Source organism: Athalia rosae, chromosome 1 (genome assembly GCF_917208135.1).
Source record: "Athalia rosae chromosome 1, iyAthRosa1.1, whole genome shotgun sequence".
NCBI lineage: Eukaryota > Metazoa > Arthropoda > Insecta > Hymenoptera > Athaliidae > Athalia > Athalia rosae.
Genome location: NC_064026.1, coordinates 5,523,789 through 5,549,203, shown reverse-complemented (window position 1 = coordinate 5,549,203; position 25,415 = coordinate 5,523,789). Strand labels below are relative to the sequence as shown.

Below are 25,415 nucleotides of genomic sequence, written 5' to 3'. Positions count from 1 at the left end.
CGCTGAGTGAAAAAATTTCCTCCACCAATGTGCACATTAAGTCTGCACTTATACTCGAACGTTTGCCACGGATGGAAATTTTCAACTGAATTTTCCCAAAATCTTCGACATTCAACGATTAGATACTCGCTAAATTGCACCGTTTCAATCCTGAAACACAGATCTAATTTTGTTTGATAAATTCTATGAATTCGGGTTGATATAGATACTTCGACCAAGATTCATATTCATTCATATTTATGATTCAGAACACAATATTTATTCAATAATCAAATTTACAGATTTCACAACAATAGTCATAATAATACAAATGTGAATAACGGTATAATAATAATAATAATCATAATCATAATAATAATGATGATGATGATGATGATGATGATAGTAGTAATGATAGTAATAATGATAATGATCATGATAATGCTCATGATAATAGTAAAGATAATGATAATTGCCAATGCAGGAATATAAACAGGTAAAAACGTAATTCTCAATTAAAAATAAGGGTATGTATTTTGCCAGCCCTTTATTAAATCTTCCAATAACGTAAGATATAGTTCTAACTTAATCCTGAGTTAAATTTATTTTGTCTACATACTTGTCATTTTGTTTGTTATTTTTCTTGTGATATTGTTAGCTTTTAAGCAATACTTTAGGCTCATAAAATGGTAGAAAACATTCTGATTAACCACGTATTCAATAACATTCGACATTACTACCGAGTTCGATGAGGCATATTACTATGTATGTTTGTTAATATTACTGTTTATTATTGTAAGTCCTTATTATGAATGTGGGGATATAGTGGAAAGTCAATAATGAAATACTATGTTGTTATATCTACTTCGTGTGCATCAGAAAAAAACCAAAATGATATCGCAGGTGTAATGCCATAAAATTTCGAGATGTAGATTTTCAAGTTGCAGCGTCGTTACCAACCCTATGACTTGTATCGACTAGTTCACGATTGACTTTTAGTCACACATTTTTACTTCAGAATATACATATAAATAGTCTTTGCAGTAAAGTAAATAATTTTTAGAAATTACAAATATGTGGTATTAATTATGAACAGACCAATTTTGATGGCACGTAATAAAGGCGTTGACAACAATAGTCCCAAATATGAAGTACACTTTGCAACAACGAATAATACCACAGTAAGCATAAGGCAAAGATTGTGCGTCCCTTACATTAACTTCATATAATACACACCGATGCATAGGTATGCATACGTAAAATATATAGACTTAGATCCTGATAAAGCTGAAAGACTTTTTGATTAAGCTCAAGCCTTTTGATGTTTTGGCACAATACCAAATAAGATGTATATAACGTTCTGAATTCATTGCCTAATATCGTTCACTTGAATTGACTCTCCAATAGAACTCATAAATGTATTTGTCCAGGCTGGGTTAGTTTCAAGATATAAATATACCTTGAAAGCAAATCGCTGGTGTCAATCCGAAACCGAGACGGCTTATCACGGTCTAATCAGCATATATTTTACCTAACTCAGAAAATCTAACAAAAGTACCGATAAACATACCGAAGTACAAGCCTTATTTGAAATCAGTTTGCAAGCCGAATCAGTGCCAATAAATTAATTATACTATTTATGTACTTTTATTACAAATCAGTCAAAGGCCTTTGCTGTTACTTTATTCTCATTATCATGAGACAAACAACATTTGTGGTTGAAGAGCAGAATTTGTGGAATTATTCAACACCATATCAGCCTTGCTCTATGGTGCTATTGGATCTGCTGTACCCACTATTTCAAAAGTAATAATTGTTTGTGTATTCAAGCAGCAGGTTCACCTTGAAATAAAATCATGTAAATTCGTCGATATTAACGTAACGTCTAAGACATTGGAGAAATGAGAAACAGTCTCAAAAATTACAGGTACTGCTCTTCGTAGTATACATATCATATCACGTATGCATTACAGTCGTAGAATATGTATAACAGTACTGTTCAACTGCAATGCAACTGGTACTGCTGATATTAATTAAGTACATACATCGCTTCACAAACAATGTGCAATAACTTGAGGGTGCTATCGACAAGCAAATATTTACAACATCAATAAGTGAATACTCACTAAAGCCATAAGGCAGAAACGAGTGCTAGATGTGCTCAAACCCTAACAGATCGTGTGATCGCATAGCTCAATCTAGAAGAAATTCATATCTCACTATCATGCTCATAGCACTTGACAGACAGAAATTTAAGATTGAACGAATCAACATATCTCTATAAACTTAACATAGATCAGAATTATGTACCTTCAAGAATTTGATTCATTCAAGAGAAATAACTAGTTTCAACTACAAAAAGTCTCTTCTTGAATATGCTACTGATTACTGATCTTGCATTTTAATACACGAAAAAAATCCATTGGGTTATATGATTGAATGTTCAAAGAATTCCGATCTAATCATACATTTTATGTATTAAGTACCGCTTATTATTCAGAAATTGAGGGAGTTCAGTACTTTTTGCATGGCATTCACTTACTTCTTATCCTCGCATCCTAGCACTCATTTTATCATGACCTAATCCCAGATGGTAGTGCATAGATAGAAAAATGGGCGGAAACAGTGAATTTTTGGCAAGTTTGTTGAACGCAGATTCAACAAGATCTATTGTTGAACCCTAAAACGTGCTTATTTGGCATTGATGATTATTGAATCGTCATCTGGATAAGTTGGAGCCAGTTTCTGAATCAATTGCAAGGGATAGATAATGCGTCGGTGTATGAGAAAGCAGAAGGTTAGCCGCATCTTCACGACCCAATGCTCGAAGTTGTCCAATTAGTGATCCAACAGTACAATCTGTGCCTGCGCAGTTAAGTAACCTGAGGAAAATACAAACACAACACCATAAAGCCACAATTCCATTGCTTGCTGGTTACAGCTGAACCATTATAAGATTTGTTATCAAATTAGATGTCATTGACTAACATGTGGAAAGTAAAAATCTAGCAAATCAAGGAAGATGATTGAAGACTACTGCTACAGACTAACAATAAACTGAATTACGCCCAACGTACCGTAGAGTGGGACTGTCTGTCGTACTATCAAATTGTGCTACACGATCTCCAAGGCCAAGCCTAACGGCGAGAAGGCACCAGTCTCTGCCGTGAGGATCAGGAGGATCTAGCATCTGGGCTAGTCGCCTTTGTATGCTAGCTCTTATCTGCTTTACAGGTAATCGTGGCCCAGGAATTGTACTATCACTTAACGATAATCCGAAACCAACGATTTCCCAGATACTCTCTTGCTGACCATTGAACGGATTTTTCATCATGGCGTCGGTTAAACCTTTTTCCATCAACGCGGAAAGGAATATTCCTGGTTCCCAGCTGTGTATCATCTGAAATTGTAACAACAACAATCTCAGGTGATTGAGAGAGTTGACAATTGATCGACGGCTTTGAAAATTTTTTGTTATTAACATGAAAATGCTACCAGACCAATATCAAGATGATTGTAACTATGGACCATAGAAGATTCTAACAAACCTCATCATAGTCCCGCAGCTGACTAGGGCTCAACCAATGCTTTTCTAATAGCATACCAGGAGCTACGATTTCCACACTTGTATCCAAGGCGTCGAGGATGACATTGAATATAGCAGCACATTGACTACCAGTCCCACGAGGACCGCGAACTTTCACTTCGATATATCCTTGATCTTCTTCTTCCAATGTAACTATGCTTTCGCAGGGTCCAGCGCACAATTTGGACCCACGCCACCACTGATATAGATCTGATTCACGAGGATCCCAGGACTGCGTAATTTTACGCAATTGCGCCTTGAAAAGTTCCAATAATAATTAATGAGACATTCAGGCCATGTGTTAGAAAAAACGAACATCCCAAACTTACTGTTAAAATATTTAATTTCTGACTTTTCCTACCTGCAAATGAGGAAAAATAGGCGACAAGTGATACAATGAAGCTTCTCCTAGACAAATACGTAGACCTGCATGTGGTAATGTGGCAGGACAAGGTTTCCACGGCTCCCACAGGCCGGGTAATCGTTCGACCAGATTCAAACAGGGAAGCTCAAACTCTACTTCATCTTCATCAACTTCACACTAAAAACAAAATTATGTATCGTCAAGCTCTTCTGTGATTTGGAATGTCACAAGGGTTTGAATCGGAATAAATTTTGAGACATGAAGTGAAAAACTTACTGGCACACAGAGATTCATAGCTTGTAAAGCTTGCAGTGCTTGAGCAGCAGGACAAGGACACCTTGCCTGAAAGTCGTCCATAGTATATACGCCGGTAGTGCGTCCTCCCAAACGACCCCTTTGGTCTGGACTTAATTGCCAGCCAATCACATCGCGCCAAAGCCATTCGGGATTCAAAACTACCAAATTATCAGGGAGAAGTACACATTCTCCCAAGGCCTGCATAAATCAGAGGAAATCTTTTAAACGAAAATGCTTGATCTTGCAATTCAAGTAACTGAAACACACTGCTTCCCAATAATGCAGGAGTCATTTTTCACATCAGGTTCCAGCTTGTTTCTATTTTTATGACAACAGTATTGTAAAAATTTGATACACACCTGTAGCTGCTGTCCAAGTTGTCTACAATGATCTAACGATGCCAATGGATTTACTTTTCTTACATCTGTCAACAACTCTTCCATACTTGACATGACTGGTGGATCTTCTACAGCTTGTATGTAACACCTCCATGCCTCGACTAAACCTGTCCACACTAATGCTCCCTGTAAAATTATACACATATTTAGATTCTCTTAGTGGAATTCACTCAAAGATCTAATTGCACAAATGCATATAGACCGGCATAAGCTTGTGTTTTTGGTATTTAAATGCTTTTCTACAACATATAACATGCTTGTTCAATAGCGGGACATATGAATTATCTAAGACGTCACAAACTAATACAAATATTTGGCAGCTCAAAATGAAAGAATAATCAACCTGCGATTCAAGGTTTGCCAAGGGCGCGTACATGGGTGCGGCACTCGACTCGTGACCTTGACGCAAAGTTTCCGTAGGTTCCGCTCCTTCCTACATCATGCATCGCATGCATTAAAGCTGCAGTTAATAAACTTTGGATACTCAGACAAACAATAATTCAGTCTCTTTACTTGTACTTATGTCGTAAAGAGTTTTCTTTGTAGATTTACAAATATTGATATTTCAGTTAACAATCAATTAAAAGAATGACGTGAAACTTTTAATACATATCAAGAACAGAAATCACATCAATTATTTGAAATATTTAACACCTCGATCTGATACAATTGCAACGTCTTCATGAAATGAATTTTCTCAAGGCTAAAGTAAAGCTATTATTACCGGTCTTGTACTTCAAATTGTTCAAGAAATAGTTGTAAACTAATAGATGTAGCTGAAACTTATTTGCAGAAAAATTATTTGTCATTCTGAATTCAGATAAGTGGAATATTACGTATGCCAAATAGAGATGAATTATTAATGGATTCCTGAAGAAGTATTCAGCATGTCAATTTCAACAATGACACTGAATTAAAAGCCAATTATGCAACAAACTTATAAGATGATGACGTCATAAATAATTTCAATTCATCTCAAGTCTTTTCTTCAAAATATATGATTGAAAACTCATGCCATGATATCATGCAGAAAATGGTACTTCCCAAGATTTGAATAACGTTTAGAAATTCATAGAGATCACGATAAACGACGATCAAATATAAGGTCAGTAAATGCCAGTACTGAAGAGATAAGTATGCTCCAAACTACTTAGCTTTCATAAAACGGATCATGTGAATTGTACTCAGATTGTTGAAACATGTCTTAATATTCAACAGCAGCACAGTGCACACTTATCTTTTTCTTTGCAATAAATTTGCCAAAATTATCTGAATATGGAACCAGTAGGAAGAAGATAATATTTAATTTACCTCGTTGAACTGCGCTCTGATGGAATTTAAATATGATCGTAGAAGCTTGAGTCCTGGGCTGGATGGATTGGTAGCATCCAATGCAACCATTTGAGGATCTTCTCCCAAAATTGGTGTGTATTCGTTCAAAAATGGCAGAAGTGGAGCTAAAAGGCTCACTCCATTAGAGGTGGGTGCTGGAGGTTCAGGAGCATAAGTCCCGACTAATATCACTTTGACATCACTACATCTGCCCCCAAATCCTAAAATAAATAAACCGTTATTTCATTGAAACTATACTTTCAATGAATTTTCACAAACATTGAAATATAATTGCCGTACAAACCTATATTGGTTGGTGGAATGCGATCTAAAATGTAACGTAGCCAGAACCTCGCTTGCTGTAATTGCACCGTTAATGGTTCTCTGAGGCTGATTGTTATAAGATGAACTGCAGGCTGTTGGTATGTCAAAACATGATGATACGTTGTCAAATATTCTTCACGACCGCATAACTCCCAGAACACACATTCACCTCCTAAGTATGTCAATTTTGAATGTAACTCCATGTCTTCATTTAGAAATTACTATTTTTTCAAGTGCCATAACATTGATTTCAGTTGCCAATAATCATGAAAATCAAAACGATTTTCTATTTTGTTTACTTACCTACGTTCCCACGACTCCATTCCATTCCCATAGTACCTTCATATTCGTTATCGCTGTATTCGAAACTCAAAGATCCGTGCTTGCTTGTTACATCTAATTCAATACTTGGTTCTCTCTAAAAGCAACGTAAATAACTCTTGAAGCAAGCCATGTTTGAATTTTTACAAATAAATGTATTACAATTGATCGACGTAATTCACTCTGCGTTTAGTATTTCAAATGCTTACCTTTGCGGTATAGTTTTGACTCCTAGATCTCCGGAAAAAACCGAAACTAAACAATCCAGATTTAAGAGAACGCACCAAAGACGTTTTTCCTGACGCACAATGTCCTAATAAACGAATGTGAAGACGTTCTATTGGCCTCTGAGTTGGCTGTAGTTGTCGTATGTAATTTTCTCTCTGCACTGGCTAAGGAATACCATCAGTTCGTTACTTAAGCCGCTCATATTTGTCACTTCAACATCAAGAGCTCTGTGAATTACTCATACATACGTTTCTGAGCTTATCCAATAGATTTGCAATCTCATGGTGCCCATATTTGATTGCCGTCACATCGGCACGAATTCCCCTGTTAGTTTTATCTACATCACACCCAGCATGACATAACAGCCTTACTAAATTGATATGTCCATATCGAGCTGCCACATGTAGCGGAGTCAAACCCTTTTGATTTGCAGCATCCAATTCTACTCCACTATCCAACAGTAAAATGACCATTGGCTCGTCTCCAGTTTCACAAGCTATGTGCAAAAGCGTGTCTTCTTTCTAAATAATGAACAACGTTTAAATATTCAATACACCATCTCAAAGAATGAATTAAAGTTCAAGTTACCGAATCGGTTGCATCCAGTGGAGCCCCTTGCTCTAGTAATTGCAAAACAGCTTCGACACACCCACGTCTGACAGAACTAACTATAGCCCCTCTGAGACTCTGAGGTCCGTCAGAGCCCTGATACAAATACGATCATATTATTAATTATTTATGTCAAGTATTCTACTGACTAACAATAATGGAAGAGTAGAAGAAGTATGAAGAGTAACATTCTTGCTGACCACAAAAATGCTATATATGAACAGCCAAACAATAGTCATAAAGAGGACTTCGACTGAGACTATGGGTACCAAATGTTTACAAAGTCTACTACAATACTACTACTATTGACTTATCGTCCAAGCATGGTCCGGATTGATTTGAAGTTATTGAAAAAAAATAATTCCTAATAGTTATTGTTATTATTAAGTACTGAAATCTCTCACTAAAGCTAATGTTAAGATTTCGAATATGCTGAAATATGTAGTAGTCAAACCAAGCAAAGACGTTGCACAAGTAGACAAGAAAAAATATAGTTTTAATAATGATCAGTTTCATATTCTTGAATTCTGGAACACACCGTTGTTATCCAGGGGTGCTTCAAACATAATTCTGCATTGCCTCTTTCTCTGGAAAAGAAGTAGACTTTTTTTATTCGAACTGTTGAAAAATTTGAAAAAATAAAAACAATTTCAAAACTTGTTGAATAATATAAAAATCATTCAAATCAAATCTCTTGAGTCTGACGCACTGATTAATAGTTATGATATAAACAAAACCCCATGCTTAGTAACTTGGACGTATAAAGGAATGAGTATCACCTTTACACGCCTGTGAAACAAAATCATACATATACTGTTTACTTACTTTGGATCTTTCACGAACAAGGATTGTATGAAATCCTTTGCGAGGGCAGAAACGTTGCTGAAATATTCATCATCAAACTGATATTGGCACGAAGCAACATTGGCATATGTTTCTTGCTTATCTTCACCCAGAAATGGTGAAGCTCCACTCAAAAGAATGTAAGTTAATACTCCGACTGCCCAGAGGTCTGTGCCAAGACTCAAAGGCTCGTAATTTACAATTTCGGGAGCAACAAATTCAGGAGTCCCAAAAAGAGCCCGATGTTCAGAACCAGGAGTCAAGCGGTGAGAGAGTCCCAAGTCTGCATATAAAAAATAAATGTTACTGAGGTTCATTGAAAGCAACAAAGAAACAAAGCTTATGTCTTCAACATCTAAACTTCTACTTTAATCAGTTGGACTTTTCTAAATGGAAATATATTTATGTGGATTGTTATTAAGCATAAGCAGTGAGAAGGATTAAAGCTACTCATCTACAGCCAAGAGTAATTAGGTTAATTAACAGATGATGTGTGCTGATAAAAATGGCATTAATGTAATTGAACAAACCTATCAACTTAATGCTTGGCATCGGAGGGGGTGTTGACAAAAGAATATTCTCTGGTTTAATATCCAAATGCGCAACTTGGTGGGAATGTAAGTGGCTCAGTGCCAGTAAAACTTGCCGTACCTAAAATGCAATATTTTTACATACATATAATAGATTGGTGGATGTACATTATGAATGGTTTAGCAAAATATATTCTGTAGCAAGCAAGATACTATCATACATAATGCAGTCAAGTTATTACAACGAAAGAACAAACCACATGTGTAGCTTCAACTTCGCTGGATGGGGTCCAATGGAACAGTTCACCACCGGTAATTAATTCCAACAATAAAACAACAGTCGTACCTGTGTCGATCACTTTATGCAGAGACACGATATTAGGATGTCTCAAACGAGCTAGCAGACCTGCTTCTCGTGCTAAAGATTACAGATATTTAAGGGTCTGGTAAATTACATGTTATATTTTGTACAACTCTTGTGCAAACAATTAAATAATTGGATAAGATGAAACAGCAGTTATGAGATAAATTCTATTGGGAACTGTTTGAATAACTTTAATAGAAGTATACCAATGTCTGCTGTGGCCACACCCCTTGCAACCCTCCGTTTTCTCATAATTTTAGCAGCAAAAAGGGCATTAGTCTTTATTTCTACACATTTTCTCACCACGGCAAATTGGCCTCTGCAACATAACAATTTCTAATATTATCCAAATTGTGACAAGAATTATTATGAGATTATGATAATAAATATCATACTTGAAAGAAAACTTAACAAAGAGCCAATTCATTACTTTTTCCAACATAGTTTGGCAGCGCAAATCAAATTGTGGTTTTGATCTGATGCTGAACACATTTGTGAATGTAGAGTGTCTATTACATCAGATTATTAAGAAAATTGGTTTTGAATATTGCAAAAAGATCTATTCTGATTATCTTTTGGGTCTTGTGAACGCTCACATCCACTTGTGAAGATAATGAAATAGTCTATAGGCCTTTACCTCTCTTAAGCACCCTTTTGGTGCAACACAGTATTTAATATCCAATTTTGTAATTTTTTCAAGGTTCATTCAGACTCTACTTGGATATGTAGCATAGCAAATTTTAATTCAGAGATACAAGACCCCGGAAATGGTCAAAAAACCACTAATCATCATTCAGATTGAATTTTGTCAGAATCCTGAGGCGATAGACACTGCTATGTGCACACATGCGTTTACCATTACAAAGACTGTAAGACCCGACCAGTTGAATTTGTGATGCAGAGAAAACAAGTATATTCTCGAAAAAATCATCCGACCATTAGGGAATCCGTACAGACAGTTTGAAGGAAGTTATAAAACAGTACATATTATTGACAGAATTAGCACTGTGAAACATAATATCGTTAAATCATTCAATTTCTTGAACAGAATAAATTAGCAAACTTACTTTCCAATCTCTTCTAACAGTTCGTAATTTTTTTCAATGGGCTCATGATGAACCTCCATCAACGTATCCCATTCCGGTCCTGTTGTAACAACAAGTTGTAACATCAGGTAAAATGATAAAAGGATGTCTTGTGTCAAATGAATGAATAAGTAAATGCAATGTGCTTAACTGCATGCTTGATTTTCGAAATGATTTTGTCTGCAGTTTTTATGGAATGTGCCATGACGATGTTGAAAAACAATATGTATTTACAGTTGAAAGAACCGTTATAACATAACTCACACGGCATTTAAATAAAAACAGCTATTGCTTCATGTATATTTTATATTATGTATAGAGAATGCCCTAGTCATTTGGAGCGTGTGACTCAATTTTGACATGTGGATTCATACGAAACGTCAAAAAATCAAAACATCTGTCAAACGAAAGACACCTATACGTTATAGATAAAAATTAGTTAATTGATGAAAAATATACCGCCAGCGGAGGCTCCCAGGTGACGCGAAGTGCCTGGCATCATCTCCGGTCCATTTTTAAAAAAGGATTTGATAACTTAGCCCCCAATTTTCAAACGAATTCTGAGGAACTTTATAACTTTCATCGGCATGCCGGCCAGGAGTGCAACGTACACAATCGATATCCTGACGCCACCTTGTTGCTAGCAGACGATAAACTCTGTTAAATGGAAAATATTCCTTCGTTACATTTTCGGTATTTACCACTCATGCCGTGTCCATCATTATCAAAAAGACTTATATTGACACCAATAAACACTGATATATTTTGAAAGTCAAGTACATACACCTTAAAAATATTTCTGCGCAGCACGCGTAAACAGACGCTTCCATAGTACGTCGGCTATTACTCATTCCACGACCTACGTCTCTCTACGTATACATAAATGGATATACCGTTGATTAAAGAATGAAAAAATGAATGTTGCTCCCACTGAAGTATTATTAATCTCTGCAAACCTACGCCTTCGCTCCCACTCGTACCATATCGCTCAATACCTCATAGAACTTTCTTAAAAAAAAAAAAAATTCCACAGGCGAAGGAAGGAAGCACTGCATTGCAGATTAATATCAAAATACCAAGGGTAAGAATGGGCACAGTAATTTTTGTTTCAAATATTTATTTTTATTACATGAAAATGCGTAGAAGCTGTAAAACGACGTAGTAGTAATACATAAACGACGAATGGATAGCAATTAAAATCGATTAGGTTTTGATAATGTTTTTCGTTAAAGCTAAGCATTATTTTAACATAGAAATGAAAATAGAACTGGTTTCAAAAGAAGAATTAATCAATCCTTCATTGATTCCTCTGACAATTGGCTTGGTTTTGGTGCCTCGTTATCAGCTGCCTTCTTCTTGCTTCCAGAAACTATATCATCAATCCTCAATAACAGGATTGCCGTCTCGACAGCGGTTTTGTAAGTCTGCAGTTTAACGCTTAGTGGCTCCCATATTCCACGCTCCCTCATATCTACTAATAATCCAGTCTCACCATCGATACCCCAAGTAGATCCTGAAGTTGCGTGTTTTGAACGTAATGCAGTCAAGGTACGGATAGTATTTGCGCCACAATTCTGTGCCAGCGTTCTTGGGATAATCTCCAAAGCTTGTGCAACAGCTTTGTATGGCCACTGCTCAACTCCAGCAAGGGCTGCAGCCTTCTCAGTGAGAAGACGAGAAACAGCCATTTCTACAGCACCACCACCTAAAATAAAGAATTTATTAACATGTACAAATCCGTATATCTTAGGAAGATGTACTCGCATTAATGACTGAAATGATCAAGATATAGTTACCTGGAACAAGCTTTGGCTCAATCAACAAATTTTTGGCTACATGCAAGGCATCTTGCAGATTTCTTTCCGTCTCATTCAAAACATCTTTGCTAGCCCCACGGAGAACAATAGTGCAGGCTTTTGGGTCTTTACATTCAGTGACGAAGCAGTGATACTCATCACCAATTTTCTTAATCTCAAAAAGTCCAGCTCCAGTTCCTACGTCCTCCTCACGGATTTCTTCAGTACGGTTGACAACAGTTGCTCCACAAGCTCTAGCAACTCTATTGTTGTCGGATTTTCGCATTCTACGAATAGCTGATATTCCAGCTTTCAACAAATAGTGCTGAGCTAAGTCTGAAACACCCTTTTCTGTGAATACGACATCTGGTTTCAGCGCAATTACATCGTCACAGACTTTTTTGACATGCTCCTCCTCCAATTCCAATATTCTTGTAAAATCTGAGTCTTTTAGAATTTCGACGTTTGTTTGGGATTCACCCTTCTTGTATTCCAATGGACAATCCAGTAGGATGATTCGTGGATTTTTGATGTATCTTCTCATTTTCGGGTGTGTAACGTCTTTATTAACCATGACACCCTTTAATACCGTGCTCTCTTCAATACTGCCGCCAGGTATTTTTTCTACTTTTGCATATCGCTTTATGTCTATTTCACGTCTGCCATTTTCTTCAAGCATGATCGTATGAACTGCATCCAGTGCGATATCACAGGCAAGATCTGCCCAGCGGCCAATGAACTTGGTTCCCACGCATGATTTTACCACTTGAGCCAACTTGTTTTTATCAGTGCGATCTAATTCGATGCTAACTTCCTCATTGAGGATAGCAATCATATCTTCTAATGCCTGCCTGTAGGCTCTGATTATAACTGTAGGATGCATTCCTTGTTCTAAAAATGGCTCAGCGGTTGCTAGAATCTCACCGGCCAATACAATAACTGAGGTAGTACCATCTCCTACTTCTTCATCTTGAGTTCTTGCAATCTCAATCATGGATTTACCAGCAGGATGTTGAACAGTGATTTCACGTAGGATGGCATTTCCATCATTTGTCATCACAATTCCACCCATTGGATCCATCAACATTTTCAGCATAGCTTGGGGTCCCAGACATGTTCTGATAACATCCGCGATCGCCTATCATGAAAAATCATATGCACTAATCAATCTATCTTAAAAATATAACATCCTTAAAATTGAATAGATCTCAAAAAAATAAATTTCTTGTAAATCATTGTCATAGCAACAGATCATAAACTGCATGATTACACACACATAACCTTCTGGGTTCATTAAGAATCCCTGGGTTATTCATTCCTGATAAATAGCATACATGGAGATTGGCTGTGACCATTATTACAGTAAGTTTGAGGCTAGTTATGGTCTATTGCTTCAAAATGTTGATAAAGGTAAATGCACGTGGGTGTGCCATGGGGCGAGCACCGTATAAGGAGAATTTTCTGAATCACGTGTTAGTGTATGAGAGTGACCGTATAAGTATACCTTGCCGGCTTGGATGTTTTCACGCTGAACTTTTTTTCCTGCATCTCGCTTTGTGTTTTGACCTGCAATAATACAAGAAACCGACATTTGGTGAATATGAGTCTTTCTGAAAACTGGCAAAACAAAATAACAGTGATTCAATTGCTTGCTACTCACTTAAAACAACAATAGGCGCTGATCCTGGACCAAACATTTTGCACCGCGCACGCTGTTCACAATTTACTATTTCGATATTCGACGGGCGGAGAAGAACCTTGTGTGACTGTTCTAGAAGAAATGGATGGACAGAGCCATAAAATATGTAAGTTGACAGATGCGGAAACTTTTTTGCTTATACAGAAAACACAGTTATTGCCATCTACTCCCAATTCATCGATGGACAAATGTCGAGCCTCCCAGAAATTCCGCTTCTCGTATCCCGGTAATCCTCGACTTGAAGCTGAACCGTATCATTCCTCAGTGTTCCTCAGTCAGTGCTTCAGTCCTCCTGTGCTTCGGTGGGCTTATTCCACCGACACCGACCACAATGGTATACACGACGTTGAAGGGTTCGCCGGTATTTTGACAGCCTTTCAAATAAGTGAACTAACTGTTTAATGAGATCGACGATAGTATCAATAGATTCCGTGCGTCAGATATGTCAAAAATGACAGATAAGCTGAGAAGATATGAAAAAATTGATTTCCTTGGAGAAGGACAGGTTGGTTGATTGTTTACGACAGAAAATTGCATTACAAGTTCCAAGTTTTGCAAATCAGAGCTAAACACGTGGTCTGGTTTCAGTTTGCTACTGTATACAAAGCCCGAGATACTGAAACGGATGGAATCGTAGCTGTGAAAAAGGTGATCTTCAATCACTACATTCCACATAGTTCCGTAAGTGTTTCAGGTGTATAATTTTCTATCGTTCCATAGATTAAAGTGGGAAGCCGAGCAGAAGCGAGAGATGGCATTAACAGAACTGCTTTGCGAGAAATAAAACTGCTGCAAGAACTCAGACATGAAAACATCATAGGATTATTAGGCAAGTACTTATTTAAATACTGTTCTTACAAATTAGTACCTTAACTAATCAACATTGAATTTTTACAGATGTATTTGGGCACAAGTCAAATGTATCATTGGTATTTGATTTTATGGACACCGATTTAGAGGTGATAATAAAGGATAACAATATAGTACTAACATCAGCAAATGTAAAATCGTATATAATACAAACTCTCAAAGGATTGGAGTATCTTCACTTTAACTGGATACTTCATAGGGATCTGAAGCCCAATAATTTGCTTGTAAACAGTGACGGCGTTTTAAAAATAGGAGATTTTGGGCTGGCTAAATTCTTTGGCTCGCCTAACCGAGTATATACCCATCAAGTTGTAACAAGATGGTATCGAGCACCAGAATTGCTTTATGGGGCCAAATTATATGGCACTGGTGTAGATATGTGGGCTATTGGTTGTATCCTAGCAGAGCTGCTATTACGTGTACCATTTCTTCCTGGAGAATCTGACTTGGACCAACTTACAAGAATATTTCAGGTTGATAATTTTTTTTCATCTGCAGCTGAACATATGTCGAGACGAATTGAAAATAGTCGGATTGTGTATTTTCAGTGTACTGAGACTAGTGATCGAATTGCAATCAACTCTTGATAAAACATTGACATATTTGTATTTGTTACAGACATTGGGTACACCAACTGAAGAAACTTGGGCTGGAATGACCGACTTGCCTGATTTTATACAGTTCAAGCCATTCCCCGGTACTCCATTGAAGCATATTTTCACTGCAGCTGGAGATGACCTATTGGATCTCATTGCAAGTCTTCTAAACGTTAATCCGCTGGAACGGTGTACCTGTGATCAAGCTCTGCAAATGCCATATTTCAGTAATAAACCACCGCCAACACCTGGACCCAAATTACCACTTCCGACGTCTATTAGAAAAGAACCGGAGGAAAAACCTAGTCTGAAAAGGAAATTACTAGAATCCATGGATGGGGCGTCACTTGCGAAAAGACTGCAGTTCTGACATTGCACAATGGTAGGCCCATTCAATAAGTTATTCAATTTACTATTTATAATTATTTTCATACTGATTTGGCATATTTTTGAGATGCGACAATGCTCTGATACGATAACATTATTTATAATTTTCTTTTACGATTCTGGAGAACCCTAAAACTATATATGAGATGCTAGTACAAGTCTCGAGTATAATTATTGAGTTTTCTAATTGTATATATTGTCAGTTCACATTATGTTACTGTATCTGATATTTGTGGTATTTTGAAGAGATTGTACGTACGGAATTTTTTACGAGAATCGATAGTTCGTGTCTTTGAATTATCATTACGCGAAACCGTCCCTGGTATATGAAACCGAAAATCAAAATGAACGACTTCGAAGTGTTCTCTCCATTACATTCTATGAGCTTATTATCATATCATGCACACCGATTTTGAAAAGCTACCTGGTAAGCTAACGTTGGCAATGTAGAAACTCTGAAATCTGTTCTATGAATAGAAAAATAAATGATAACTGAGCGTAAACATCTGTTTAATAATTCATTAGCTAGGAAAACAAAAATATTCTGAGTAAAAGATTAAATCAATAATTAACATCATACTATTAAAAAATTTGAATTAAAACATATTCTGTTCCAAATTTTGATATCAAATCGACTTTGTCACGCTCATAGAGTTATGATAACTCAGACAATTTTGAGGCCTGCGATCGAACTCTCCAGCGACTGAAACAAAAAGCAGAGTCTTAACATGCGGTTGATATTCTCCATCTCTATCAAAATGCTTTTTAACTGAATGCGAAAGTTTTTACGGATTGAATCTACCGAATTACGTTTCCAAAATATAATACCTTTAGGTCCCAGACGACTAATTGTCCATCCAAGCCACTTGTACTAAATTTATCTGTCTTTATTTTCCGTACACAGGTAATAGCATTCTGGTGAATGCTTTCTAGGGCAGTATCTGTTGTTTCAATGCGCGCTTGACGGTCTAGCGATTGGAATTTCCTCATTGCCGAAAGTCCACCGGCTTCTTTTCTTTGAGTATTGTCCAATTTTGATGCAAAATACAATTGGCCGTTATCATCCAAAGCATAGAGCATTGGAGAACAGCTGTGTCCCTTGAAAATTAATTTCATCAGACTTGGTTCAATCATAACTAAATCGTTTTCTAAATAGTAATAAAACATATATCAGTCCTCTTACTGCAGCCACAATGGAATTTGGTCCAACCCAAATGCAGCTCAGAAATGGTAAGTGCTCTGTGCGCAAACGTGTTACTGTGTTGCCTTTAGAGGCATCAGCAACACAAATGGACGAATCGTGAGCAGTCCAACACACTTTATTACCACATTGACTAAAAGCAACAGAGTGAACCCATCCACCTGTAATGGTATATTGTATTTATAGCACTGTAATTTTCCCATAGCCTGCAGTGTAGCGGTTTAAAATTACCTCCGTTTGGAGAGTTTGGAAATTCAGCCAACGTGGTTCCCAAGCTTGACTTTGTGCCCCAAGGACCAGGTTGTGGAGCTTCTTCAATATCTTTAACATATGCGCTGAAAATGCGGACTTTGTAATCCGCCGATCCAGCTACTAATAGCAAATTATTGGGATGCCAATCTAACGCAGTAACAGTTGAACGTAACGGTCGTTTGATATGCTTAGACACCCACCAATCATTTTCGCCTTCAAAGTAACACACCGAAATCAATCTTGCACCAGAACCAACTGCAAATTTATTCTCTGAAAAATAATTAACACCACAGATAAATCAATGCTGGAACAAGTATGAAAGATTTAAATTTTAAAGGAGTGCCATGTTAAATACAACTTTTTAATACATGTTATAAACCATTTGATATACTTAAGAATTTTACCTAGCGGTGACCACTTGACACATGTAGCGGCTCTATTAATTCTTAGTAATACCAAAGTGGGTTTCCATTTTCCATCATCTCCTTGTGTCCAAACATATGCATTCCGATCCATTGCACAAGTTACAATTCTATTAGTATTGGGAGCCCAATCAATACCCATGACTCGTAAATCATGTTGATTCAACATATCTAATAGTTTCCACCCACTCGAAGACTTTTGATATATATGGACTTCATTGTTGTTTGGCGAGAATGCTAGTTCTGTAGAAAAATTGTTCAATGCATTAGAAGTAAGAAAAAGCACTGGTTAGAGCTTGATGAGCTCATGTATCATATAAAGAGTCAGATTAATGTCATACATTGTAACTCAATTTATTGTTAATGGAAACGGCTAAAATTAGAATCCATATCTAAAACAATTTGTACAAAGGTATGGAATCATAGATTAATGACATTGATCATTTTTTGTTCTTTTCCAGTCGATGGCTAGACCCTTAATAATTCACTGTAGAGAATATCAATAATTACAAATTGTTAAAAAAGTGAACAATTTTTCATGAATATTATCTGTGTATTATACAACTTACGAGTTCTATCCTTGTTCCACGCGTGGCAGGTTATGGGGCTAACGCCGAAACTGTGCGTTTCCGTCATATTGAGAGAAAAATCGTTAATTTCTTACGAAAAATTTTATGGTGGCAAGATATCGTCCTGAAAAATAAGTTTTCATCACATTGTCTGGTCATAACTTATCAGCAAATGAATCATTATGGGAGGTAGGTTGGGTGCGGCCAGTGCGGTATTTGGTTCGACAAATTAAACGATAAAAGAACAAAATTAAATGCTTACCCGGTTGATACTGGAAATTCGTGGACTCTGGGCCGTCAACACGAATTCCCAAACTTTAGAAAAAATAGTTCGAGGCGATATTACATTACTAGAGATCACACCAAGATCTATTGCACTTGACAGCTCGATTCAAGCACCAGCCAACGAATACAGACTGACTGAATCCGAGAGTGTGTGCTACCTAGCGGAAAATCTGGTAGATACTTGTTTACACTCGTACGTATACACTCGTACTTCTTCCCTCTGCGTTAGAATTTGACTCTCCATCTGCGATCAGTACGCAATAAAAGTCCCCGAACATTACAAAAAAATATTAAATATCATTAAATTGCTTCATTACCAGTTTTGAGTGGAAAAAAAACAGAACATATCCTAGGCATTGAGATAAGTGCCAACAGCTAGACATATCATATCAACGCAGTAGCTCCAACAAATATACGGTAAAAAAAGTTTATCATCTCTATGTATATTCCACAAAAAAAGGCTTGTATTCGTTGTAATAATGTCGACACATAATATGTATTACATCCAAGAAATAACAAATGACATTTAACGTTTCGAACGATTCCATATTTTATTAAACTTCAGATTCTCGATATATGTTATACTAGTTTACTGTTTACAAAAAAGAAATTGATATTTCTAATGCTAATTTATAAACCTATACGCTATTATGCTAAGATTGAAATTTGAATGCCTACTCCTTTGACTACAATCTCATATTTTTGCCATATCTTCTTGAAGGGAAGATATATCTGATGAATTCTTTGCTTTTCACATAAATAGTTATTCTATATCTAGATATCGTAAACTGATGTTATACATTTGTTTCTAAAGAAAATGCCATGATAAAATTTATAACTGAATCAATCACAAATGTTTCATTCTTGTTTTTGAGTTTTTTTCTTATTATCGTTATAGTATTACATTATAGTTTTATATTTACTTAATTTACTATTCGCCATGATAAGAATAGTTCTACGATTTGAAAGGAGATATTTTTTTCAAGTTTTCTTAATGCGTATTCCAAGTAGTTCATTGGCTGATACGGAGACCTCCAACTCTCATTTGGTACATCCATCAATCCAGGTATTAGGGTGTCCAAATATCAGACACTATCATCTGTTAAAATTTGTACAAAAAAAAAATTAGGGTAAAAGTATTATAGTAAACGTGACTGTTAAGCACTAGAAGCGTGAAGATGTATTGCTTCTGTTGCTCAATAGCAAATTAAAAGCACTATATGAGTCTCGAACCCAATTGAAGAATTTGCAAGAGCAGCTTGAAACTAGAAAATTTGATTCGCAATTTGCCATAGCGGATGAGCAACTCACCGTGGTACCACCATTTTGTTTTCTTTGGATTTTTATTGCATGTTTTTACGTAAAAGGAATTATCAGGTGGCCTTTTCTGCAAATTAAAGAAATAGTAGAATGAAGATAAAGTTCATGTTCTCTACAAGTAGAGAATGGTGGCAATATTAAACTCACAGATTTTGAACCATTCAACAGAATTCAAACAATATTTTGTCACTGAATCAATAAATCCAAATACATTACATGAATAGTTCATGAGATTATGTAAGATCGTCAAGCATTAGGAAAAAATGTACAAAAAAATCTGAATTCAAGAATAATTCGAAATCTACTTTTGACACGGTCATATTGAAGAGAGCTTTTGATGTAAATTTGTAAATGGTAGAGATAAATTTGTTTTTTTTTCATTTCCCTAGGACATTTCACATCATTTTTTTCTTTTGCCACCAAGTTATTCTGACAATCATGAAAAATGACTATAAGTGTTTAATAGTATGATTATTTGTATATTTTTACAAACCCAAATTCCAAACATATAATACAATAATTTGAGATGCTGCAAATTATTAGAAATATTTAAAATATTTTCACTGTTACCTTTTCCTTGCAACTACTCAGCATAGAAACTATGCTTAAGCAGACACTTTGGACACTCAGAGCAGGTGACCAATCATCAGTCAATATGGATAAACAGATATGACCGTTGCTATAAACATGGGGATGAACAGGAATGTTGCCGCCGATAAAAGTGACTTCAGGTGAATCGAATGGATATTTGGAACTGAATTTAAATTGCAACTGGAATCTTTCACCCTCGTAAAGTGTTCCCTTTGCTCCCTCCATGTGAATTATCCACTGGGCTAAGTTTTGGCCGGCCTGATCCCCATCCACATGAACACCAGGTGGTGGTTCACGCATCAACGACATCAATTCCTTCTGTAACCTCCGCTGCAAAAAACCACATACGGTTTGCTGTTATTTCAGTCAGAATTAAGTTGTGAAAATTATCTGAAGCAGAAGGATGATTGAAATAAAAACCTTTCCAAGTGATATGAAAGAATATGGAACAAAAAGTCCTTACAAGAAAATTATTAAAAAGATGGTTTCTTTGCCAACACAGTATTTGTTTATTTTGTATCACTATGAACACGGATTGAAAATATGGGTATAATTGTAAGAATGTGAGATGTCGAAATGAAGAGACTGACCTGACTAAAGACGTTGCCATTGAACATAATCTGACTTCATGGAAAATAATATAATCTTGATATTTCAGTTCATTGTGCCGAATTTTTTATTGTCTTTAGTATGGACTCTTCAGGCTGACTCATAAACAGACAAAAAAATTTCATCTACTACATATAGAGTCGAAGAATTTGGTCAAATAGAATTATTACAAGCGACAATTCTGAGCTGATTATCATGCTAATTGTATTAGGATACGAATGAGACAGAAAAAAATTCATCTAACAAATAGAATAAATAAACAGACACGAAGTGAAACGTCACATTGCTCCAACAGGACAATGTACTCGAAATCCTTGTATCGGTTGGACAACCAATCAGCCATGGATGGCCTACGAGTCGATGACAACGATATGATTTTTATACTGCTTAGAAGCTTAGATCTAACCAGAATGAGCTGACATTCACCTGCATTTTTGCGATAAATTTAACACCGACTCACCTCCGATGGGGACATTGCCGCCATTATTGTTAAACAGCACTTGAAACATAACCATTCATATTGGTGAAAATTGAAAGACTATATTAATGAACGTTTGATTCTTGATCAGCGAAAAAAGTGAATCTCTTCGACTACAATTTATCATTACACCAGTGTAAAGATTAGACCCTTGCAAGGTATTATTTGGACATAGATTTAAGAATTAAATGGTACTCGAAATTGACACTAGAGATATGCGATAGCAGACTAGCGGGCGATGCAGCTGTGATGCAGACTATTTTGTGTACAGCTGGGCGGTGGACTCAGATTGTGAATTCTTTTTCGGCTATATTTTCTCGACCCAATTATCAGTTTGTTGTGGCGAATTGTGGTGTATCGGTGAAGAAAAATTTATACCGAAACATTTCTGGAATATTGAGTCTCAATTTATTAATCATCCAGGGAAATATTCACCAAAATGTTAAACATGATCACTTGACGACTGACGTATGCTCAAATACCTACCTATGCCCGTGCTTGTCAAATAGTGAAAAACTATACCTAGCAGTGACATCAGTATAGTCTTAACACTGCTGGTGATTCAAGTTTAACATTTATTATTGTTGATTATGGAGACCGATACAAAGGAAAGTCCTGCTGTAAAGGAGCAACAAGGTTTGTTGATACATTTCATGTACAACATAGGTTAGGCTACTACTATCCTAGTAACGTAAATGAATCCTGAAGAAAATTAAGCTCTGAGAACTTAATTATTATTTATTGCCTCATATTACTTCACTATTAAATCAACTTATTACTCAGTGAAAATAAAATGATATGATTCCAACTAGGTGACTCCCAGGAGTTAATTTTGAAAATAAGGAATCTTGAAACAGAAAACATGATAATCCGTGAGGAGTTTGGTATCCAGAGAGGCAAAATGAAAGAACTATTTCTTCAGAAAGAAGGTGAAATATTTCATATAAGAATTTGGAAAACATCTATTTGTACTTATTACCACTTCTTTACTGTAATATCTACTTTTTTGTGCAGAAGAATTAAAACGGCAGCATGAGGAAAAAATTGGCTTGCAAGATGAGATACATAGATTACAAAACGAATTGGATGAAGCTAAGAGCCAGCTGACGGTAGCTGATCTCAAGGTAGAAAATGATATTCTTGTTGAAAAACGTAAGGCACAGGAAGAAATTGCTACATTAGAGCAACTGATCCAAGAAACAGTTGAAGAATCATCCTGCTCTCGGAACCAGCTTGGGGATGAGCTACGTAAAATGCAGTCAGCATTTCGTAAACTTGAAGTGGAAAATGCCTTGCTGCGTTCTCAGATATCTCGAGAACCAGCTGATGGACCTCAAATATCTCTGTCAACTGTTACCAAAACTCTTGCTAGAAAAGTAGTCTCTCAACTAGGAGCGGACTCCTTGTCACTAGGACCTGATAATGTTGAAGAAAGCTTGCGGAAGGTAAACAAATATGTACGTAAGCTTCAAAACCCTATTAGTGTGATTGTCCAGTTTTTATTTAACAAGTATCCATCGTCCAACAACCTTCTATTCCCAGAGGTGTTCTTGCAACTAAAATAGCCGAATGCGTTCTTATCTGATAGTTATTCAATCTCTATTGGTATAGAAGAATGAACTATGAACCAAGGTGAAAACAGATGAAGTAAGGCTTGTCCAACTATTTTTGAGACATTAATTATCATTCTAAACTTTGTGATCGTATTTTATAGGCACAAGAAGATGCCGAGATGCTGCGTTCGTTAGTCGGACCATTGGAAGAAGAGATAAAAGCATTGAAAGAAAAACTAAGAGCAACTGATGATGAATTACAAAAATTTAAAGAAACACAGGCTCAAAAAAGGCTGCTAATAGAATCAGGAAATGCGGAGGCCTCGTGCGATATGTGTGCCAATTATGAGGCGCAGCTTGTAAAGATGCAAGCTGCAGAAAAAGACTTTGAAAAACAATTAGCGGATGCGGATCATCTGTTAGAAATTCAAAAAGAAGATCTTGTTAAGGAGGTTGAATTCCGTAAGGAAATGGAAGAAAAGTGGAATGAAAAAAAAGAAGAGCATAAAATCAAAGTAACTGAGCTCACTGCTGCTTCTCAAGTTTCTCAACAAGCCCTATCGGATCTAAAGCAAACTTTGGCTCAAATGCACCATGGTATTACCGAAGAATTGAGCAGATTGATCCAAGAGAGAGAAGAAGTACAGAGACATCTCAATGCGTAAGATAAAACGACATGGTTCTTTGTTTTTTCCACAAAATTAGGTGTAATATACTTTGAATGTTTATAGAACATTGTACTTTATTGTATCTACAGCTTACAGAAAGAGAATGAAAACTTGATAGGAAAACACAGTAAACATTCCCTGCAACTACAAAGTGAATCAATCAACATGCCAAATAATGTTGAAGAGCTACATGTCACACTTTTGAAAATGCATGAAGATTTAATCGCCGCTAAAGTTGCAGAGGAAGTAGCACAAGAGAAAGAAGAAACTTTGCGTTACGAAGTGACCCTTCTGCGTGATCAAATAGATCATGATAATCAGACACGGCTGCAAACAGAGTCTACTATGTCGGAGGAAATCAGACAACTTAAGTGAGTGTTCAATTTGCGATATATTGTGTTTTTGAATCGACATAAATGATATTAATTGCTGAAATAGATTACGCCTTGAAGTAATCACGTTGATTTTAAACATTGTAGCTAATGAAACATTTTCACAGAATACAACTTGAAAATTATAAACGAGAACATCAGACGCTTTATGAACGAAAAGAAAAACTAAACAGGCTTGAAGAACAGTTGGAAAGTATAACGAAAGAAAAGCGGGAAGTAGAATCGGCGAACGCGGAGCTTCGACAAAGGCTAACTAGTCTCCAGCAAGAATTAGACACTAGCGAAGAAGTACAAAAGGACTTTGTTAGGCTATCGCAGTCGTTGCAGGTAAAAGTTTGGTGCCATCGATTTAGTCTGATTCATATGGAGTAAACTGTTTTATTTTCAGGTTCAATTGGAGAGAATAAGAGAAGATGGCAGCGAAGTGAGATGGCAGCATGATGAAGACATCGACGAATGTCCGAATTGTCGTACCGGGTTTACAGTTACGAGAAGAAAGGTATTCAGTTGAATTAGACACTTTTGGGATGTAAACGAAGAATTTTTTTTCAACTCTGATTCATATTCTTTATTCCTCAACAGATGCATTGCCGTCATTGTGGCCATATATTTTGTTCCACTTGTTTGTCGCACGTTGTAAACAGCGGACCTAAACAACGACCTTCAAGGGTTTGTGACGTGTGCCATACCTTACTAGTTAGAGATACAGCTCCCTACTTTAGTCAAGAAGCACCGCATCTGCCAGAATAGGAATTTCTAGGGAAGTATGTGGTAATATCTGGTGAAACGTGCAATATCTAATAGGTATGTGCATGAGTCTACCCATAAATAGGACTCAATAGACTCCAACCAATAATAGCAAAATAAATCTGCCAGAAAGCCATAAAAAAACAGAAATAGAACCCGCGTGGTATAGAATCCAAATAATGGTCTATTTGATGTTGATGACATATTATTTCAATAAATTTTCAGACATTCTAAAAATATTAACATGGAAGGTAGATGAAAATATTCTATGATCATTGAGGGAGTGGAAAAATTATGTAAATATCGCTAGAGTACCTATTATTTTTAACTTATTTAAATGTTACCCATCAACGATGTCAGGTATATGTTGAATAAATTATTGGGTTTAAGAGCCGATAGCCCGTTTGATGAACTCTTCCATAGAATGATGCAGATTCATTCAACTCTTACCAATAATTGAATATCTTGACAGCTGATAAAGATATCGTAATGATATTCTGCGCGTTCAATGGTCTCCCGAAAAAAGGAAAAAAGTAAATCTCCACGTGCGTATTCTGCTAAACGCACTTTGCTGGTATTTGCTGCTGTACGGTTACTCATAAAACAAACGATTCGGTTGTTTAGTTTCAATAAATATGCCAACTGGGCGAATTGTCGCATTGTCCTAGTTTCGGCATTGAGAATAGCAAAAGTAGCGGTTGTGACAGATACTTTCCTGAT

The 25,415-nt window shown here is 36.4% G+C and overlaps 6 protein-coding genes across 12 annotated transcripts; 2 read left to right on the top strand and 4 right to left on the bottom strand.

Moving 5' to 3' along the window:
* Nucleotides 1-511: 511 nt before the first annotated feature.
* Nucleotides 512-11,203, bottom strand: LOC105684110 (death-associated protein kinase 1-like). Of its 3 annotated transcripts, none has more exons than XM_012397233.3 (21): nucleotides 11,045-11,203; nucleotides 10,720-10,917; nucleotides 10,243-10,321; nucleotides 9,382-9,494; nucleotides 9,069-9,229; nucleotides 8,812-8,932; nucleotides 8,264-8,564; nucleotides 7,977-8,025; nucleotides 7,418-7,534; nucleotides 7,078-7,350; nucleotides 6,811-6,993; nucleotides 6,584-6,698; nucleotides 6,261-6,452; nucleotides 5,936-6,177; nucleotides 4,968-5,057; nucleotides 4,586-4,750; nucleotides 4,206-4,424; nucleotides 3,927-4,106; nucleotides 3,528-3,821; nucleotides 3,057-3,379; nucleotides 512-2,861 (listed from the first exon to the last, which is right to left on the bottom strand). In XM_012397233.3, the coding sequence occupies exons 2-21, from the start codon at nucleotides 10,760-10,762 to the stop codon at nucleotides 2,699-2,701; spliced, it is 3,423 nt and encodes a 1,140-aa protein (XP_012252656.2). In that variant the 5' UTR covers nucleotides 10,763-10,917; nucleotides 11,045-11,203; the 3' UTR covers nucleotides 512-2,698. The 3 variants fall into 3 exon arrangements, with proteins under 3 accessions (XP_012252656.2, XP_048513410.1, XP_012252657.2); XM_048657453.1 differs by lacking the exon at nucleotides 11,045-11,203 and adding an exon at nucleotides 10,962-10,978 and having other exon boundaries at nucleotides 10,720-10,900; XM_012397234.3 differs by lacking the exon at nucleotides 4,968-5,057.
* Nucleotides 11,204-11,360: 157 nt separating this feature from the next.
* LOC105684102 (T-complex protein 1 subunit gamma) lies at nucleotides 11,361-13,876 on the bottom strand. The gene is made up of 4 exons (XM_012397222.3): nucleotides 13,717-13,876; nucleotides 13,561-13,622; nucleotides 12,057-13,194; nucleotides 11,361-11,965 (listed from the first exon to the last, which is right to left on the bottom strand). The coding sequence occupies exons 1-4, from the start codon at nucleotides 13,751-13,753 to the stop codon at nucleotides 11,550-11,552; spliced, it is 1,653 nt and encodes a 550-aa protein (XP_012252645.1). The 5' UTR covers nucleotides 13,754-13,876; the 3' UTR covers nucleotides 11,361-11,549.
* A 137-nt stretch (nucleotides 13,877-14,013) lies between these two features.
* On the top strand, nucleotides 14,014-17,160 carry LOC105684104 (cyclin-dependent kinase 7). Of its 2 annotated transcripts, XM_020851234.2 has the most exons (6): nucleotides 14,014-14,260; nucleotides 14,344-14,403; nucleotides 14,476-14,584; nucleotides 14,653-15,098; nucleotides 15,244-15,603; nucleotides 17,015-17,160. In XM_020851234.2, the coding sequence occupies exons 1-5, from the start codon at nucleotides 14,198-14,200 to the stop codon at nucleotides 15,589-15,591; spliced, it is 1,026 nt and encodes a 341-aa protein (XP_020706893.2). In that variant the 5' UTR covers nucleotides 14,014-14,197; the 3' UTR covers nucleotides 15,592-15,603; nucleotides 17,015-17,160. The 2 variants fall into 2 exon arrangements, with proteins under 2 accessions (XP_020706893.2, XP_012252647.2); XM_012397224.3 differs by lacking the exon at nucleotides 17,015-17,160 and having other exon boundaries at nucleotides 15,244-16,111.
* On the bottom strand, nucleotides 16,102-18,502 carry LOC105684103 (actin-related protein 2/3 complex subunit 1A-A). Its single transcript, XM_012397223.3, has 7 exons — nucleotides 18,315-18,502; nucleotides 18,053-18,176; nucleotides 17,466-17,726; nucleotides 17,041-17,331; nucleotides 16,792-16,970; nucleotides 16,437-16,706; nucleotides 16,102-16,311 (listed from the first exon to the last, which is right to left on the bottom strand). The coding sequence occupies exons 2-7, from the start codon at nucleotides 18,117-18,119 to the stop codon at nucleotides 16,273-16,275; spliced, it is 1,107 nt and encodes a 368-aa protein (XP_012252646.2). The 5' UTR covers nucleotides 18,120-18,176; nucleotides 18,315-18,502; the 3' UTR covers nucleotides 16,102-16,272.
* Nucleotides 18,503-18,862: 360 nt separating this feature from the next.
* On the bottom strand, nucleotides 18,863-21,459 carry LOC105684105 (ubiquitin-conjugating enzyme E2 W). 3 transcript variants are annotated; one of them, XM_012397226.3, is made up of 5 exons: nucleotides 21,318-21,459; nucleotides 20,839-20,952; nucleotides 20,228-20,578; nucleotides 19,649-19,724; nucleotides 18,863-19,436 (listed from the first exon to the last, which is right to left on the bottom strand). In XM_012397226.3, exons 2-5 carry the CDS (start codon nucleotides 20,863-20,865, stop codon nucleotides 19,423-19,425), a joined length of 468 nt encoding a protein of 155 aa, XP_012252649.1. In that variant the 5' UTR covers nucleotides 20,866-20,952; nucleotides 21,318-21,459; the 3' UTR covers nucleotides 18,863-19,422. The 3 variants fall into 3 exon arrangements, with proteins under 3 accessions (XP_012252649.1, XP_012252650.1, XP_020706895.1); XM_012397227.3 differs by lacking the exon at nucleotides 20,839-20,952 and having other exon boundaries at nucleotides 21,318-21,457; XM_020851236.2 differs by lacking the exon at nucleotides 20,839-20,952 and having other exon boundaries at nucleotides 21,284-21,421.
* Nucleotides 21,460-21,829: 370 nt separating this feature from the next.
* On the top strand, nucleotides 21,830-25,091 carry LOC105684101 (rab GTPase-binding effector protein 1). Of its 2 annotated transcripts, none has more exons than XM_012397220.3 (8): nucleotides 21,830-21,971; nucleotides 22,148-22,264; nucleotides 22,350-22,780; nucleotides 23,050-23,549; nucleotides 23,646-23,927; nucleotides 24,056-24,275; nucleotides 24,337-24,447; nucleotides 24,531-25,091. In XM_012397220.3, exons 1-8 carry the CDS (start codon nucleotides 21,926-21,928, stop codon nucleotides 24,696-24,698), a joined length of 1,875 nt encoding a protein of 624 aa, XP_012252643.2. In that variant the 5' UTR covers nucleotides 21,830-21,925; the 3' UTR covers nucleotides 24,699-25,091. The 2 variants fall into 2 exon arrangements, with proteins under 2 accessions (XP_012252643.2, XP_012252641.2); XM_012397218.3 differs by having other exon boundaries at nucleotides 22,350-22,792.
* The last annotated feature ends 324 nt before the right edge of the window (nucleotides 25,092-25,415 follow it).

Excerpts from the sequence above, each read along its gene's own strand:
- LOC105684110 (XM_012397233.3), bottom strand. The coding sequence starts at position 10,762 with ATGATGCCAGGCACTTCGCGTCACCTGGGAGCCTCCGCTGGCG. Across the intron at positions 6,699-6,810 it reads GTCAAAACTATACCGCAAAG|AGAGAACCAAGTATTGAATT; the intron begins GTAAGCATTTGA and ends CGTTGCTTTTAG. Across the intron at positions 4,425-4,585 it reads AACTTGGACAGCAGCTACAG|GCCTTGGGAGAATGTGTACT; the intron begins GTGTGTATCAAA and ends TGATTTATGCAG.
- LOC105684102 (XM_012397222.3), bottom strand. The coding sequence starts at position 13,753 with ATGTTTGGTCCAGGATCAGCGCCTATTGTTGTTTTAA. Across the intron at positions 13,623-13,716 it reads AGCGCCTATTGTTGTTTTAA|GTCAAAACACAAAGCGAGAT; the intron begins GTGAGTAGCAAG and ends GTATTATTGCAG. Across the intron at positions 11,966-12,056 it reads TGAGCCAAAGCTTGTTCCAG|GTGGTGGTGCTGTAGAAATG; the intron begins GTAACTATATCT and ends TCTTTATTTTAG.
- LOC105684104 (XM_020851234.2), top strand. The coding sequence starts at position 14,198 with ATGTCAAAAATGACAGATAAGCTGAGAAGATATGAAAAAATTGATTTC. Across the intron at positions 14,261-14,343 it reads ATTTCCTTGGAGAAGGACAG|TTTGCTACTGTATACAAAGC; the intron begins GTTGGTTGATTG and ends GTCTGGTTTCAG. Across the intron at positions 14,585-14,652 it reads AAACATCATAGGATTATTAG|ATGTATTTGGGCACAAGTCA; the intron begins GCAAGTACTTAT and ends GAATTTTTACAG.
- LOC105684103 (XM_012397223.3), bottom strand. The coding sequence starts at position 18,119 with ATGACGGAAACGCACAGTTTCGGCGTTAGCCCCATAACCTGCCACGCG. Across the intron at positions 17,332-17,465 it reads TGTCAAGTGGTCACCGCTAG|AGAATAAATTTGCAGTTGGT; the intron begins GTAAAATTCTTA and ends ATTATTTTTCAG. Across the intron at positions 16,971-17,040 it reads TCCAAACTCTCCAAACGGAG|GTGGATGGGTTCACTCTGTT; the intron begins GTAATTTTAAAC and ends ATACCATTACAG.
- LOC105684105 (XM_012397226.3), bottom strand. The coding sequence starts at position 20,865 with ATGTTCAATGGCAACGTCTTTAGTCAG. Across the intron at positions 20,579-20,838 it reads ATGGCAACGTCTTTAGTCAG|CGGAGGTTACAGAAGGAATT; the intron begins GTCAGTCTCTTC and ends GGTTTTTTGCAG. Across the intron at positions 19,725-20,227 it reads TGAGTAGTTGCAAGGAAAAG|AAAAGGCCACCTGATAATTC; the intron begins GTAACAGTGAAA and ends TTTAATTTGCAG.
- LOC105684101 (XM_012397218.3), top strand. The coding sequence starts at position 21,926 with ATGGAGACCGATACAAAGGAAAGTCCTGCTGTAAAGGAGCAACAAG. Across the intron at positions 23,928-24,055 it reads GAGGAAATCAGACAACTTAA|AATACAACTTGAAAATTATA; the intron begins GTGAGTGTTCAA and ends ACATTTTCACAG. Across the intron at positions 24,448-24,530 it reads TTACAGTTACGAGAAGAAAG|ATGCATTGCCGTCATTGTGG; the intron begins GTATTCAGTTGA and ends ATTCCTCAACAG.